This window comes from Apis cerana, linkage group LG2 (genome assembly GCF_029169275.1).
Source record: "Apis cerana isolate GH-2021 linkage group LG2, AcerK_1.0, whole genome shotgun sequence".
Lineage (NCBI taxonomy): Eukaryota > Metazoa > Arthropoda > Insecta > Hymenoptera > Apidae > Apis > Apis cerana.
Genome location: NC_083853.1, coordinates 2,151,630 through 2,169,991, shown reverse-complemented (window position 1 = coordinate 2,169,991; position 18,362 = coordinate 2,151,630). Strand labels below are relative to the sequence as shown.

The following is an 18,362-nucleotide window of genomic DNA, read 5'->3' as shown; positions in this document are numbered from 1 at the left end:
GATCAAAAGGCTGAAAAAACTGATTAAAACAAATATATATAATAATGGATAATATATTAATTAGTAAAACTATCATATTTCACATGAAACGCAATAATATAAATTATTAAATTATCTAAAACTATATTATACACATAAACTATTGACATTTTATTATTACTACGCATCGAGATCCACCTAAAACTAAAAATTTAAATATAAAAATATCTGCAATAATAGAACATTAAATATTTTATAATTTAAAATTTTGTTTCATCTTGAATCTTTATGAAATGAAATTATGTAAAGAAGGAAAAATAATATTGAAACTTCAAAAATTGATTTCATTGCTTTGAAATGATATTCTATATTAAAAAAATAATTTCATATTATTATACTCGCAATATTCATATAAAATAAAATTATTATTGATTTCGATAACATAAATTTAATTGTATTTTTGGAAAGTAAATGAAAACTTCTGTATATATAAAGTTTCTATTAATAAATTAATAATGAAAAAATAAATTTTTTAAAGTAGATTTATATTAATATTTAATATTTAAATTAAAAAAAGTATTTCGTTTTGATATATTATATAAATTAATTTAAAAAAATTAAAGATTGATCTTATTTTATGTGTATATATATATATATATATATATATATATAAAAGAATATATTATAAGTGTGTGTGTGTGTGTGTGTGTGTGTGTGTGTGTGTGTGTGTGTGTGTGTGTGTGTGTGTGTGTGTGTGTGTGTGTGTGTGTGTGTAGTATGCTTTTATGAAGATGAAAATTAAAAAAAAATAAAGATTTTTGATAAAAAAAATGATTCATATTTTTGTTCGATAAATAAAATCATGATTCCATATATATATGTATATATATATATATATATATATATATATATATATATATATATATATATATATATGTATGTATATATTAATTAATTTATTAATATTGAAATGTAACAAATTATATTAAAATAATATTGTTAACAAGTATGGTTATTAATTTGTAATAATGTGATATATTATAAATGTATATAATTCTTTAAATCGAATGCTATTATAAGAACTAAAATATATTTAGGTTATTTAATTTAAATGTTGCTTCCTGTCGTCATATTTATTTATTTTTTAATAGAATTTCTGTGAATTTACCTTTTATAAATCATATTCATGAATATTAGTAATATATTTAAAAATATAGTATAAGATATAAATTTTAAAATATAAAGGAATTTAATATATTTAATACATAATTTCAAAATTTCATTGCTATGAATAAATAGTAGGTAATCTTAATGATTATAATTTATATGAAAATTTAAAATTTGACATTTAAAAAATTAAAAAAAAATTAATTTTGTTTGAAATAAATAAATATTTTATTAAGTGTTTACTGAAGTGTTTTATTTCTCTATTGTTTTATTTCTTAAATTTGCAAATGTATAAATATAAATAATTTAACTATTTTTCTCTTCAATATTTTTACAAATTTATATTATAAAATTTAAAATTATTTATATAATGAAATTTTCGAATATAAATAAATAGAAATTTCACATATAATGTGTTAAACTATATTTTCTATCCATATTAATTTTCCATATTAATTAGTTTTGTTATTTTGAAGATTATTCTTTTTAAAATTATATGATATAATTAGAAAAATTATAATAATACAGAAATATTTAAACTCATAATAATTTTTATGATGAAATACATTGATAAACATTCATAATAATAATAATAATAATCTATTTTATAATAAGATAAGATAATTTATTTTATAATAAGATAAATTCCATAATAAGATTTAATTGTGTATATTACTAATAAGGAATAATATTATTTAACTATATTTAGTGAGGAGCGTTTGAGGAAGTTATTCTCTGATTTAGATAAAACTACATTAAATGGAATTCGTAAATAGAACTTTTAATGGATCTCATCATTTTTGTTGTAAAAATAAATAAAATATGATGCTATATTTAAAAAACTTGGTGGAAAAAGAAAATTGTCAGCCGAAACGTATGTAAATTTATTAGGAGCTCAACTGCTCAAATTTTTTTGTAGAAGATAATATCGAGATAAACGTAAGATAATATCGTGGATTTGTTCAATTGCTATTAATAAATGTAACAATTTCTAATAAAATGACTACACTCATTTTATTAAAATCCACTGCATTATGTTTTGTTGTGAAAGTCGGTGAAAGAAGTTTTGACACTAGTATTCTTAAATGTCATTAAGTTTTCATAAAATTATAAAATTAAAAATTAAACTATATATTATTGAAAGACAAACTATTTAAAATATATTTAATTATAAATATATTATTATAATTAATTATATATAATTATAATTATAATTAATTATAAAAATACTTAATAAATTAGAACTATTTAATATAATAATATTATTATCTAATAGAGATATGCGGATACAAAAATTGAGTCAAATTTAGATTAGGAATTTTTTTCGAAATAAAATCTTCAAACTTTAGCACAAGCACATAAATATTATATATTGCATATTTTTACAATTATTTAATTAATTTAATTAATTACAATTATTTAATTAATTTAATTATATTTATTTAATCTGAATATAATAAATTTACATCCCATTTTGAAATACGAAATTTAATTTAAAAGCCGATATTATATTTGGGAAATGATTTTTTAGACTTATTTTAATAATAATAATAAATTTTAATATATTTATATATTTTTTAAATCATTTTAATGTGTTTTATACATATATATAATTATATTGTCACACAATTATGTGTTTTATTTGTAGTGTGTGTTTACTATGCAAACAAATATGAAATATTTAATATATTGTGATATTAGTTCAATGCATTAGAATTGCGATGACTGTAATTTAATGATATCAAAATTTATATCAAAGTTATATTATAATCATATAACAAAAAATTTCGGACTATTCGTGCACACAACACGAATTCTTCATAAAGATTGTCCATTCACACGATGCGATCATTGCGGTTAATAAATCGAAGAAGACAATACCATTAGCGCAATATTTATCATATCTGATTTTTATTACAAGTGATTAATTATCAATTGATTTAAAGAATATTTATTATAATAATAATATAATAATAATATCATTTTGTTCTAATGATGTATAACACTATATCACATTTTCAAAGAGAATGCAACAAAGTTATAGCAAAGAATGAATATATGGAATTTTATTTATCATAAAAAAAAAATGATTCTTTTTAGATATCAATATTTTTTTAGGAATAATTCAAAATTCTCTTCTGGAATTACTGAATTACAAATAATTAGCTAACCAGTGCAATGAAATGAACGATATGATCCGATATAATGAATGTTTATTTTATAATTATATAATTATTTTTCAATGATTGATATCTATTTAATGTTAATATTTAGTTAATGTATAAATTGTATAAATGTAAAAAATGTAAAAATGTAATGTATAAATATCAAAAATTAATTTGTTTATTAATGTTAAGAAAAAATATAATAATCTGTTCAGAAAATAATAATCTGCTACTATATTTCAAAGCTCAAATTGGATTTTCAATGAGTAATTGATTTTATTTATTAGTGAATTATTTTTTAATTTAATATAAATTATAATTTATGATTCACGTTTTTATTTCAAATGTATATTATTGATTGTTCATTTTAAAAAAATTTTGATATAAAAAAATATTAATACAATAACAATTAATTAATTAATTTATTATTCGTGATAATTCGATACAATTTTTTATTGATGAAAAAATATTTGTTATATTTAACATGTTTTTTTTATGTTTATTTGGACTTGTTCGTGGTTGAGTAATACATAATCAATGTTATTCAACTATTCAATTCGACTAGACAAATTTTTTGTATATTATACAAAAAAAAAAAATAAATATTGCAAATACGATTTCCAAATCAATTTCACTCACAGTGAAGAATTTCTATAACCAAAATGTTTATCAAATCTTATTCTGTTAACTTTTTTTTTGTAAGGAAGTTTGAAAAAAAAATAAAATATAATCAATGATTGAAAATATCAAATAAAAACTTCAAAAAATGTGTAAACATTTATTTCACAATATTGTTTCTTCATTACATTGTTGTATTAAAATTAAGAAACAACAAATATTTATTTTAATTTCTAGATAGTAAATAAATAATTTCATTAATTATTACAATTAGAATATATTATATTTAGGAAGATCAATATAGAATTTTTATTCAGAATTTATTTATCAATCAGAATATCAAATAATATAAAAAGTAGATATTTAAAAAATCAAAATGATTTTAAAATTTCTAAAATAACTCTACATAAAAAACACGTACATGATGAGATATACTCCTCAAAACTATTTAAATTTCATGTCTTATAATTTTTATAAAATCTTCTATTTAATAATTATTTGAAATGATTAAATTAGCTAAGACCTATATAAAAATAAACTATATATATATAAAATAACAAAAATATAACAAATATCAAATATATAATTATATTTTTGTCTTTTTTATTTATTTATTTTTATTAATTATTTATGAAATTTTATCAAACTTAAGCTATTTTGGCTGTTTTATAAGTTTTGATTTTTTTTTAATATCAATTTTGAATAAAAAAGAATTGAAAATCCAATTATTTTCTTTTATTACAAATATTTTAATGATATTGTCGAATTATCAATATATTTTAATGATACATATCGAATTATCAATATATCTTTATATTATCGTGTGAAGTTATCTTTAATAATATAAATAATATAATAATATAAATCAGTTCTTTAAATGTGGTTTCAATATTACCGATAAAATGAAAATGGATTTTTCAAAATCTGTTAAATAAATATGAATATTATTTAAGATTTTACTGAGTGATTAAAAAAGATAAAAATCGACAAAAAACAAAGAGCAATCTACTCAAAAAATTTATAAAATTAATTTATTACGAGACAAACCAAATTAATTGTTTTTGATTAAGATATGTTCGAAACTTACCGTACTTCAATATCTAAATCTTTCACAATATATTTTATTTTGTATTTTTATTTATGTATTTCAAAAAATTATAAATTTTTAATAAAATTGTTTTATTCTTGCAATATATTTTCCCTTTGCGTATTGTGCCGCTCCTACACATGATGATTTTTTTCATCTCTACTCGAAGCTAAATTCAATAAATAACATCAGCAAAAAGAAATATCGAAATACGTAACGGAAACACTATTAGACTAAAACAATCATAAAAAAATTTTGGAAGAAAAAATAAAAAAAAAATTATCAGTTAATATAGAAATCGAATCAAGCGTAAGATCTATACATTTCAAAGCAGTCTTATAAAAAAAAAATATCAATAAAAATTCAAAATTTTAAAATTTTCTCCACAGATGTCAATCTATATTCTCAATTTTGTGAATTTTTATAAATATATAATAATATTATCAATATTTAACAATAATTATATTGATAATCACAATTTTTTAGATTAATTTTTTTAAATATAATTATGTCTTATAATATAATACATAATTTTTAATTCCTATCTATTATAATGTTATTTTCCATGTAAGAAAGAATAAAAATAGAAAAAATATTTTTCATTATAATTCACAAATTTTATTCGTGATGAATTTTAGATTTAATACTCGAATTTGATACTTATATATTCAATAACTTTTGTGAATATCCATTTCAATCTAATTTTTAATTTAATAGTTAAAATTTCTTTCAATACATATATATATACACACAACTCTGATATGTTATAAAAATAATAGTTTCGGCTATGAATAAAATACTCTCTGATTTTAAGTTTATTAAATATATTTCAAAATTTCAAACTATTGTATAAAAAAAACAGAGAGCTTAACAATGTCAAAAACATATTCTGTTAAAAAAATTCTGTTAAAAACAAAACTAAGTAAAAAAGCAGAGAGAAATTTTTTAATATACTATTCATTATAAGATAGAAATCATTCCCTAGTTAATGAATAAAAAATATAGCATACTTTTTCTAGCAAGAGTTCTCATCTTTTCCAAGATAAATCTTTCATGTAGATCAGCATTCAATGAATTTTAAAATTTAAATTTATTTAGATTTATTGTATAAATCAGAATTTCAAAAAATGGTCATCAAAATGATGGTAAAAAATTAACTTATTATCAAAAATCATTAAAAAATTTTGAATCAATTTAATTTATTATATCATAAATCTTTGCTGAGATTTATAAAAATATAAATATAAAAAGTAACAGCTACGATTTAATATATTATTATAAAGTATGAAATTTATCAAAATCAAGTAACATTTATCTAACGATACGTCTTAATTATTAACTATATGATATAAACTTAATTAACAATAAGCATAAAATAAAAAAAAATAATAGAAAGTTTGCTAAAATTTAATGATACTTAATCATCGATTAATTATTGAGAGTAGTACAATGTAATATGAGTAATACAATGTGTACAATTAATTGTAATACGAATGTAAAATAAAAATAAATCTAATGTATTTTTTATGTGATCGAAAACTTTATTCTATACATTTTATGTAAATATATATTGAAAGTATTGTTCAAGAATTACAATAAGTTAAAATATAAAATTAATGATAAATAACGTATTATTTAAGAAAATTAAATTAGCAATATAAATGTAATAATTATTACAAAATATCATAATATTTTCAATTACAATTTCTACAATTTCAAAATGTTCATTCTTGTTTCAAATGTTTATTCTTGTCAATATAAAATTGATAACAATAAAAAATTGAATTTAAAACTAAAATTCTTTTGATTTTGTTTTATTTTAACAAAGAATCTTAGACATTTGAAGCAAAGTTGTAAAAATATTATATCTTCTAATGGTTATTACAAATATTGTTAATTTTAACATATAAAATATACAAAGTTTGTCTAGAAAAAAAACTGGGGTATAATCTCAAATAAAATTTATAATTTTAAAATATTTAATGCTATTAATTTGTTTATTTACATATTCATTTTAAATAAAATTAAATAAAAATCTAAAATATATTTTTAAATAAAAAAAAGCTATTATATAAAAAATTCAAAAATATATTTTTATAAAAATTTATAATATTATAATAATATTTTAAATAATAATATAAATATAGATCATAAAATTGTAGTTTATTTTATGCAAAGTCTATTATAATAAATAATTTAAGAATAAATTTAATATAATAGAATTTACATGTATATATATAAGTATTCATTTTTACTTTATATTTAAATTATATTATTTATTTTATATTTAAAAATTTTAATAATTTGTATTTTTTTCAAAATGAATATATTCAATTTTTACTATTGTATTATTACATAATATTTTCTAAATGATAGTTAAGATTATTAATATTTTATAATAATATATTAATATATTACATTATCTACTTAAATAATACATTTTAATCAGTCAGATTTTTTCTCTTAGAGCATTTTTTATTTTACTAAAACAATATAAGATTTCTTAGATTACATTTAAAAAATAAAATTTTTTTTAAATAATTTATCAACTTTTATTATTTTTAAATATTAAATTATTTCAATAAAAAGTTTTTTAAATATAAAAAACTCTAAATAATAAATTTAGTTTTACAAAAAAAAAATTTGTTATAGTATTTCTACATCATATTTTATTAAAATCACAAAAATTACTTATTATTATTTAGTATTTAATATTATTGAATTAGTAAAATATGTTTGTTTAAATGAAATTAATTCTTTTAAATTAAATTAATTTTATAGTTGACATAACATAATAACAAATGAATTTCTATGTAGCAGATTGTTTATAATTTTTTGTACTCATTAATTTTTTACCACACATTGCACATATAGCTTTCTTATATGCACATGATTGACAATAATGAGATCCAACTTGATGTACTTTCTGCCTACATATTCTGCATGTCTCAAAAGTAGTAGTATAAGGATTAAATCTTGCCTTTCCTGCAGAAAGTGCTTTATTTTCTCCAACTTTACGTCCTCCACTTTCTACAGTATTTCTTGCACCATTTTTCCAAGGATCTGGAGTTATGACTTTTCCTAATTTCTTTTCACACTTTTCACAAACCATTTTGAGTTGAATATGAAATTTTTATTCTAGAATAAAATATAATAAAATACTTTTATAGAATTTTTATATTATAGATGTAATATATGTTAATGCTTTGTATCTTAACTATAAGAGTAAATTTCATCAATGATTATTTTACAAGTAATTTCATTTTATATAAAATGAATAAAAAAAATGAATAACTTATACTTGTTTATATTACGATAGTATTATATTATTTTAGTTTAAAAATTAGATAGATTGATTCATAATATATATAATATAAAACATTTTTGAAAACTTATTGGAATAATAATGGATAAATAAATAGAATTCTAAGTTAAAATACAAAACATTTATATTAATGTTTTATATTTTATATTAAACTATATGATAAAATTTGCATTTGTAATAATTATAAACAAAATATATTGAAATAAACTAATGATAAGTACTATAAGCATTAATTATAAGTAAACATATAATAAAATATTATAAAATATTATAAAATATAATAAAATATTATAAATTAATTAATTTTTAATATCTTAAGAGAAAGGAATAAAAAATATTTATAAATTTTACTTATTTTATATTTTTAAATCAAAATTAATCAATTAATTAAATCAAAACATTTTTTATTTATTTTTAAAATTTTGTTTACTTCATTTTTAAGTAATAATCAAGCATTATTAATTATTTACATTTTATAGATGATTATTTTTTCATTTAAACAATAATTAGTAAAATATTAAAATAATTAATAAAAAAAATACTTAACCTATTAAATATTATAGTTTCGTAACACTCATAATTAATAAATACTTATAAATTTAATAATATATCACTAATACGTATATAGACAATGTTTCAATTTCTGCTTTATTTAATATCATATATTTTAATATATTATATTATTTAATATTAAATAAATAAAAATTACATACCAAAAAATATATACTATGCATACACACACACACACATATATATATATATATGTACATATAAAAGTATTTCTTTTAACAGCTATTTTATATTTCTTAATATAAGAGAATTCAAATTATATTTTATAGTAGAAATTTTATTTACAGAAATATTTTTACATATGATACAATTAATTTATTACTACATTTATAATATTATTATATTTATATGTAAAAAATATTCAATAAAAATAAATATTCAATATTCAATAAAACAGACTAAAAAAATTATAAAAATAATATTTTGATTTTAAATATATATATAATATATATATTATATTTTACATTTTAAACATACAATGTATTAAATATACATGTAAGTATTTATGCATTATATATTCACTAAATCAAATTATTAAAAATAAATCACACAATTGTGATTACTAATTATTAGCAAAATATCAATATCAAAATCAATATCTTTATTTAAAATCACAATATATTTTAAATAGAAGTACAACAAAATAGAGAATAAATAAACATCTCATGGAACTTCATATTATATGTTTTAAAAATACCAACTTAAAAAAAATAAAGTGTCTCTTATGCCCTCTATGATTTATTACGATCAATATAGAAATTATGTTTATTTTTGAAATATATAAAATTTCGAACAATCTTTAATGAGTGAAATATGTATATTAAATTTGTTTAAAACAATTTAGTATTTATAATAAGAAGGAAGTCTCAAAATTATATAAAAATTTGAAGATAATTGATTAATATAACAACAAATGGTTCATATTTTTTTATATATTTAGCAAAAAATAATATATATAATTTATATATATAATATATAATTTAGCAAAATATAATATAAATAAAACATTGACTATAAATGAAAATGTCAGCATTTACTTGATGTTAAGGTATTATTTCAATAATAGAAAGATATTTTATATAGTATAAAAATTTAAAATTATATATAAAATTATGTAAAATTATGTATGCAATATTTAAAATAAATATCGAAAAATTAGAAACATATAATCGAAAAATATCGAAAAATACAAGTGAAAGATCATACTGCGATTGCATAAAGAAAATCATATAACAAGATTGCAAATATTTTAATTAAAAATAAATCCATGATATTGTATCCATTATAAACAAATTAAAAATTAAAGAAACTATTGTAAACAAAATTCAAGTCGAACAAAAAAATTGATTGAAAGAAAAGAGAAAATTATCATTCTATAAGAAAAAATTCTGTTACATTTTTTCTTCAATTCATAAAATATGAATGAGAAATAATAAATTGAAATGTTTGACAAAAAAATTGCAAATTTTATTGATGAATCTTAAATTAAAATAATATCAAAGAATTTTTCTGGTCTTTTGTTGCTATATCTTCTAAAATATTTAGAACAAACATTTATATAAAGAAATATTTTCCACATTGAAGAATAATGAAAAGAAAAATGAGAAACATTTGGATTTTAATTTTACAACAATATTTGTTGCTAGCAATATATAATCTATATCCAAATCAATTTGTTCCAAATTATTAATGATGATAAAAAATTTATAGCATTTATTGTTAATCTGATTGCATTCTTCATTTTGATTATAAAAAGATTCTTAAGACAAAAATATATATGTCTTACATATATAAGTAAAAATTTAATTTTCTGGTTATAAATATCATATACATGACATGACATGATATCATATACATGATTAAGTAGAAAAAAAAAAAATATGGAATTGAACAATTGAATTATAAAACATATAAATTGTTCTTTTATGATATAGGATTATATGATTGCAATAAATTTAATATTTATCAATAAAATATTTGATATATATATTTAAATATATTTTTTTAAAAATAATCTCAAAAATAATGTAAATAAATTGAGATTATTAAAAGATTTCCATTTCTAAGATAATGATTCAAAACAGCTTAAATGAAAAATAAAAAAAATACATTACTAATACAATTATATATATTAAATATTTCATTACAAAGTCGAAATATCAATTTATTGAAACTTTATAAACTGAAATGTGTAAAAATTTCAAATAATATCATAAAAGAAAAATTATAGAAGTATGAAATTGTATTGTATTTTGTATAATTGACTGTATTTTATAAAATCATCAAATTAATAATATCAATTAACATAAATTATTGTTAAAAGTGGTCCAACAAAATATTAATGTTAAGTAAAGTAAAAATATGAAGCATTTGAATATTTTTATAAATTATTAATTAGATGTTATTATAAATATATCATAATTATGGCCTACAATGTTGAATTACTTTTAATATACAATAAATCAATAAATTTTGTTATTTTTGTTATTTATTATAAAGTTATGTAATATATTATATAAATAATATTAAATATAATATATTTACAATTTGTATATAAATATTCACAAAATTAAAAATTCTCTGAGCATTATAAAATAAAAAAAACGCATTTTCAATTTACAAATATAAATTTAAAAATTTAAGTTATATTAAGCAATTTAAATAAATTTAATTTATCAATTTAAATTAATGAATCTAATGAATTGCATGAACATTCTCATGCAAACAATTATCGTAGAATAGCTAAAAAAAACAATAATATACATTAAAAAGAAATAATAAATTTTAGTAATTTTAAAGTAAGAATAAAATATAAAATATATTATTAATAAAAAATAATTTTTAATCTTTTATAATAAAAATAAAATTGCTTAAAATGTGTTATAGAAAAAAGAAGATATCAAAACCAATTAATTCGTAATTACTATATTATAATTATTTTAGTTATTTTATTATAAATTTCTATTATTATTTTATTTTATTTTATCTATAATTAATAAAGATTAAATCTAGAATTAATCTAGATTATAGATCGTTAAAATTAAGTATATATTAAACCGAACATTTTTTTATATGTTATTTTTTTGTGAATAACTAATCAGAAACATACATATATAGAATATATATTCATATAACAGAATAGAGAATAGAGAATATGAATTTTTTGAAAACAGTATAATGTAAAAATTACTATAGATATAATTCCTTAAAAAATTCCTATATAACTTATTCTGATTTAAATATTATTTATTTAACTATTAAAAATGTCATTAAAAACATTTGTTATATTTATTATTAATTCATTATTTAATCTATTAAAAAGAATTTTTTAATTTTTTTTACTTTTTTTTAATTAGAAGTAAAGAAAAATTTCTCATTGATTTCGATGATTTTAAAATATGTTAGAAAAAATTTTGAATTATTTTTCTCCATAGTTAGGCTTTAGTTTTAGTAGAAATTTGCAAAAAATTATTATTAATTAACTAAATTTTGCCTATATTTACGTAAACGTCAGATGTACTTACATGTGTATAATAATATGCGATTGTTGCTTGTTTATTTTATATATGATTTTTGTGCAGAAAAGAAAACAATGGAACATCTCATAAAAAATTGAAATTATCAAAAAAATGTTTTACAAACAAAAGTTATTTAGTTCAAAAAATCTATCATGTATAAATTATTTTTGTAGGTTAAATGTACAAGATTTCAATCATATTTTTTTTAAATAAAATGATATAATTTTGAATACATTAAATGATTTATTGAAGCATTTCTTATAAAAAAAATTATAATTTAATTCTGTCAAAAATTTTAAACTATTTAAAAGATATTTAAATTTAAAAATCAGAGAAGATATTTTAGTTTAAAATTTTATTTAATTTAAAATTTAAATTATAATTCCAATCTAAAAATTAGAATTCATGAGTTGGAAAAATGACATTCAAGAAAAAATGATTAAAGCCTGATGATTGGTACTAATTAACTAGGATAATAAAATCATAAAACATAAAACGTACATTCGAAATATATTCATTTTCTTTATTGATCATTGTTTTTAATTAAACAAAACATAATATCAAATAATATCGCTATTGTAACTTAAATCATTATAATTCGAAGTACGAACAAGTCCAATTAAAGGAAATATTAAATATAACACATATTTTTTCAATGAAAAAGTTTTTTTGTAGATAAAAAATTATATTAAATTATATCACGAACAGTATATAAATTACAAATATATTTTCGATATTCAATAAATAAACTTCAATACATATTTTCTTCGATATATATTGTTTAAATTTGTTTACTCAATAGCATATAATCAATGCTTGATTATGCACTCTATGATTGATCAGTATTTTTTATTAATAACTTGTTAAAACTATAATAAAAGTTTTTGCAAAAAAAAGTGTTGCTTGAAATTACTTAAAAAAATCTCTAAATAACAGATGTTTCCACATTTTTGGGATACCTTGTATATATTTTGTATATTGTATATATATTTTTGTATATTTATAAAACTGTTAAAGCATAGATATGATTAAAAAAAAAACAATCATCCGTTGCAAATATATTATATATAATAATTGTAAAATTATCAACTATATACATTTTTCTCCATGAATATATAATAAACATTACAAATATATATAGAATTATAGAAATAATAATATAAAATTTAATCACATTATTTGATTAAAATCATAAGTTATTGTACATGCAATTATAAAAGAATTAACTTATCAATAGATTATAATAAAATGAAAAATAAATTTATCAAAACAATATTTTACTTTGTAATCGATAAACAAATAATTTATTTTTATGATATAATATATTTTTAAATTAATATAAAAAAGTAATTACAAATTAAATCAATAAAATTTAAAATTAAAATTAAAATTAAAATTTAATTTTTTTTAAATTATAATTTTATTTATATTAAATCTTAATTATAATTTTTAAAATATAAAATTTTATAATGAGTAATGTTTAAAATTATAAATAAAATAAAAATTAACAATTAAATTAAGGAAAAAATTTATTGATGGTATGATATATTAGCTAAGGAAATATCTAAAATAAATACATATTTTAGACTTAACTTAATAATTAAATTTAGATATTTATATATTGCTTTATATTTATTACATATCCTTATTTACATTTATTTATTTATATATTCTTATATTTATGTTATTATATATTATAATTTTGAAAAAAAAACTTTTATCACTTGCTATATACGACATAATTAAAAAGTTAAATTAATTAAAAAGTTAAATTAATTAAAAAGTTAAATTAATTAATAAGTAGATTTTATCTTTCTAAAACATGTTTTTAAGATTGTATCAAAAGTTATCTTAAATATTTATTGCATAAATATATATTATATTCTATATGATTTAAGACTGAATTAATTTAAGATAATAGTAAACATTAGGATTTTTGTTATTGTGACTCTTTATATTGCAATGTCAAATTCAATGCCATGACAATGTGATATCTAATTTTCATAATAATAATAACATATAATATTGTAATATAAAAAATTATATTTTTATGATCATAATCATGATTGATTCATATATATATATATATAATATATATGTATAATATATATATATATATATATATATATATATATATATATTAAAAAGAATTATTCTCAATTTTTTATGATACAAAAAATGTTGTATATTACTGTTGTATATTCTGTGTTTGTGAGTCGTAAGTAATTAAATACTTGCTTATATTATTTAAATAAAATAGTTTACATAAAAAATTTCATAAATTTACATAAAAAAATAGTTTTAAAATAGCTATAAATCTTATCTTTATCTAAAATTTCACTTATAAATATTTCTAAATTTTATTAAATTTAATCATACTAATTAATTGATTAAATGTCAAATTATAATTTTGAAATATCAAAAATTGTCAATTTTTTTTATGTCATCTAATAATTTTTGACAATTGGAATCTAAAAATGTGATTTCGCTCATTAGACAAATTGTGAATACAAACTAATATAGAGTCATTATAACTTGTCAAATATACTTAAAATTAATTTTACACTTAATTTTATTTATTTAATTTTACAATATTAATACAATAATTTTTGAATCAGTTTTTAAGATTTTTTGATTTACTTACAAAAATTATTAAAAGATACAAAAAAATATTAACAATATATATATGCTAAAACATTTGTAGTAAAATGTTTATATTAATTATTGATTGTCATCAAATTATAATATTAATTAATATATTGTTGCAATCATATAAGTATTCCTTTTATTTTATTTTGGTTTATTATTATATAGATGGTTTATTATATGGTTTATTATATAGAACTTTTACTATCCAAAAGAGACTTTGAAACTCTTATATTACTATAATCTATGTCTCTAGTAGTCTTTCTTCCTTTTGAATATTTAATATCAACTTCTGTTTTTATCAAAGTATCTTTTTCTTTGGTACTATTTCTTTTAAATCCTGAAAATTTTGATTTAACACTTCTAGGCAAAGAATCTAAACTTTCAAGCTTCTATCCTTCCTATTAAGTTTTGGACTATTTTTAGTACTGCAACCTACAACTGAATCTGAATCTCTATCTAAAATGTCCTCATTTTTCACTTTCCAGAATTAATAATATGAATGTATGATATTACAAAATATTACTAGATATACATTATCTTTCGACTTACTACTACAACGTTAATTCTCTCTGAATTTTCACTTACTGATTGACTTTCGCATTTTGGAAACCGCTCGCATCTATTCATTTGTTTCTTCATAGATGTCTCTTCCTTCGCATATTTTTTTTTCATTAATATTATTAATATATTTAGTTGTTATTCTATATTGATATAAATGTAATTTTAACAAATTTTTGAAAAATAAACTTAACATAAACTTGTTTTCAAAATATTTATATAAAATTTGATATAAAATTTGTTTGGGAAGTTATATTAATAAATTAGCATCAAAAATATATTAAAATTTATACTTCAAAAATATAATAAGTCTTAGAGACAAAATATACTAAAATCTGCTATTTTCTATGTTTCAAATATTGGTTGCATTGTAACTAAATTTTTTATATCTCTTATGATATGATTTTATGATAAAGAATATCGTTTTTTAAATAAAGTGCGTCAAAAAACTAATGACAATGGAATAGCATTAATATATGTACTACCATATGTTATAATTTATATAACATCTATATTATTATATAAATCTATCTACTTTTGTTTTTTGATTTCAAATAAGAACAATTATATTGTTTTTCATTGATAATATTGAATTATAGATAGTATTGAATTTATCAAAAAATTATTATATATAATAATTGTTATATATATAATAATGTTTGTACATGATAAAAATTGTACATGTATAATCTCTACATTTATATAAATATTATTATAGACATAAAATATAACATATAATATATAAATATAGAATGATGATTACAAAGATAATAAATGCTTGGGTCAGCAATTAAACTTATCTATAAATCTCTAAATCTCTACTCATCTGTATCATTATTGTGCATCAATTTTGAAATTTTGTTATTAAATTTAGATTAAATCTTAATATTTAATAACCTTTTCTAATTGATTACAAATTATATGAATTTTTTTACAGATCTTAAAAAATATTTTTAAGAATAAATATGCACAATATTTATTAGTTTTTTATTTTTGTATTAATACATGTAGAAGATAATAATTAGATTAAGATTAAGATTATAATTCAATTTGATTGTATTGTAAGCTTTGTCTTTTAAATAATTTTTTTATTTTTTGTATTATTTGTTTTCTTTAAAAACTTCTTTTGAAAATATCTTTTGTATATTCAAAAGAAGCTATATATATTTGCAGTTCAAGCAATAATTTCTGTTTTGCATATTTTGTTTTGTCATGATGAATCATTAATATAAAAAAGAGATATGTAAATATGTAAAACTACCATAAATATAAAAAAATTAATATATATAAATTCAAAACTATTATATTATTAAAAAATAATGATGTTATTTTTATTTGAAAGCAAAATGCAAAAGTAAACAAATTTTAATAATACAGTTTTTACATATTTTGGTTGTATATAATAATAATTGCAATATATGGTACTATTTTATTGTTTTCTGATATATTTTTTTAGAAAATAATGTATTCTAATATTTATTATATCCTTAGAAGCAAAAAAAAAATTAAAAAATTCAATTAAATAATATATGTAAATAATTCATTAGTATGTTTTTGCTGCAAATCTGATGAAAATATTGGTATAAGTTTTAATATTAATATTAATATAAATTAATATTAATTTAAAATTAAATTCAAATTATTGTTAAATAACTTGATAACAAAGTTTTGTATTAAATTTGATAATATTTTAATAATAAATTTGTGTCAAAGATTTTGAAAATTTAATAGAAATGCAAAAATTATTTCTAAAGTTACTTATAAATATAATATATTTTTATGAACACTAATATTTATAAAATTTTGATATAAATTTAGTCTTATTATTAATATTTTAATAATCAATAAAATCGCAACATTTATAATTTACTTTGTTTATTTTCGATGATTTGAATCGTTAAAAAATATATAATTGTAATATATATTGTTAAATAAAAAAAAGAAAACACGAAAATAAATATATATTCATTTCTAAATTCTTGAAATGACTACAATTGATATTTATAACTACAAAGAACTCTTAAAATTATAATAATTTAGTAATAAATAATTACGACATTGTTATAATGAATAACTACATCATAATAATAAATAGTTATATATTATTTTTTAAATAGAAAATAAATAATGATATTAATTTCTTTATTTTAATTTTATTCATAATTTTAAAAAAATATTTCTAAACAAACGATAAAAAGATTAATAATTTATAAAAATATGTAATTATTATTTATTTATTTTTATTTATTATTTCTTCAAATCCCTTGAAATCCGTATAAATTGGAAAATGTAAATTGTTATGATAAATTATGTAAAATATCTTTTTTAAACATAAATTAAGTCATTAAGTAAAAGTTATTTAAGATATACTATTTTTAAATATTTTATAAAATATATATATATTAAAAAAATATATCTATAAATTTGAAAAGAATTTATTTTATTATGAAATCTTAATTGATGATATAAGATTACAAATAAATGTATCTATTAATATATCTATTATAAATGTATATTCTATATTTTTCCTTAATATATATGTTCATAATTATTTTTTTAGTTCATTAAAATTTTAATAAACAAATTAATAATATAAACAAATCTAATAATAGAGAATTTTGCATATTAGAATTAATGCTAACTTTCAATAGTTTGATTAGAATCATACGATTAACCCTCTAGTAAAAAACAATGAGCAATGTTAGTAGGGGTAAGAGGGTTGAAAG

The 18,362-nt window shown here is 16.5% G+C and overlaps 1 protein-coding gene across 3 annotated transcripts; it reads right to left on the bottom strand.

The window, feature by feature from the left end:
• Positions 1-6,534: 6,534 nt before the first annotated feature.
• On the bottom strand, positions 6,535-12,893 carry LOC107992905 (cysteine-rich PDZ-binding protein). 3 transcript variants are annotated; one of them, XM_062072095.1, is made up of 2 exons: positions 12,436-12,893; positions 6,535-8,154 (listed from the first exon to the last, which is right to left on the bottom strand). In XM_062072095.1, exon 2 carries the CDS (start codon positions 8,126-8,128, stop codon positions 7,826-7,828), a length of 303 nt encoding a protein of 100 aa, XP_061928079.1. In that variant the 5' UTR covers positions 8,129-8,154; positions 12,436-12,893; the 3' UTR covers positions 6,535-7,825. The 3 variants fall into 3 exon arrangements, with proteins under 3 accessions (XP_061928079.1, XP_061928077.1, XP_061928076.1); XM_062072093.1 differs by lacking the exon at positions 12,436-12,893 and adding an exon at positions 9,055-9,348; XM_062072092.1 differs by lacking the exon at positions 12,436-12,893 and adding an exon at positions 8,889-9,094.
• Between the last annotated feature and the right edge of the window lie 5,469 nt (positions 12,894-18,362).

Coding starts and splice junctions, on each gene's coding strand:
- LOC107992905 (XM_062072095.1), bottom strand. CDS start 8,128: ATGGTTTGTGAAAAGTGTGAAAAGAAATTAGGAAAAGTCATAACTCCA.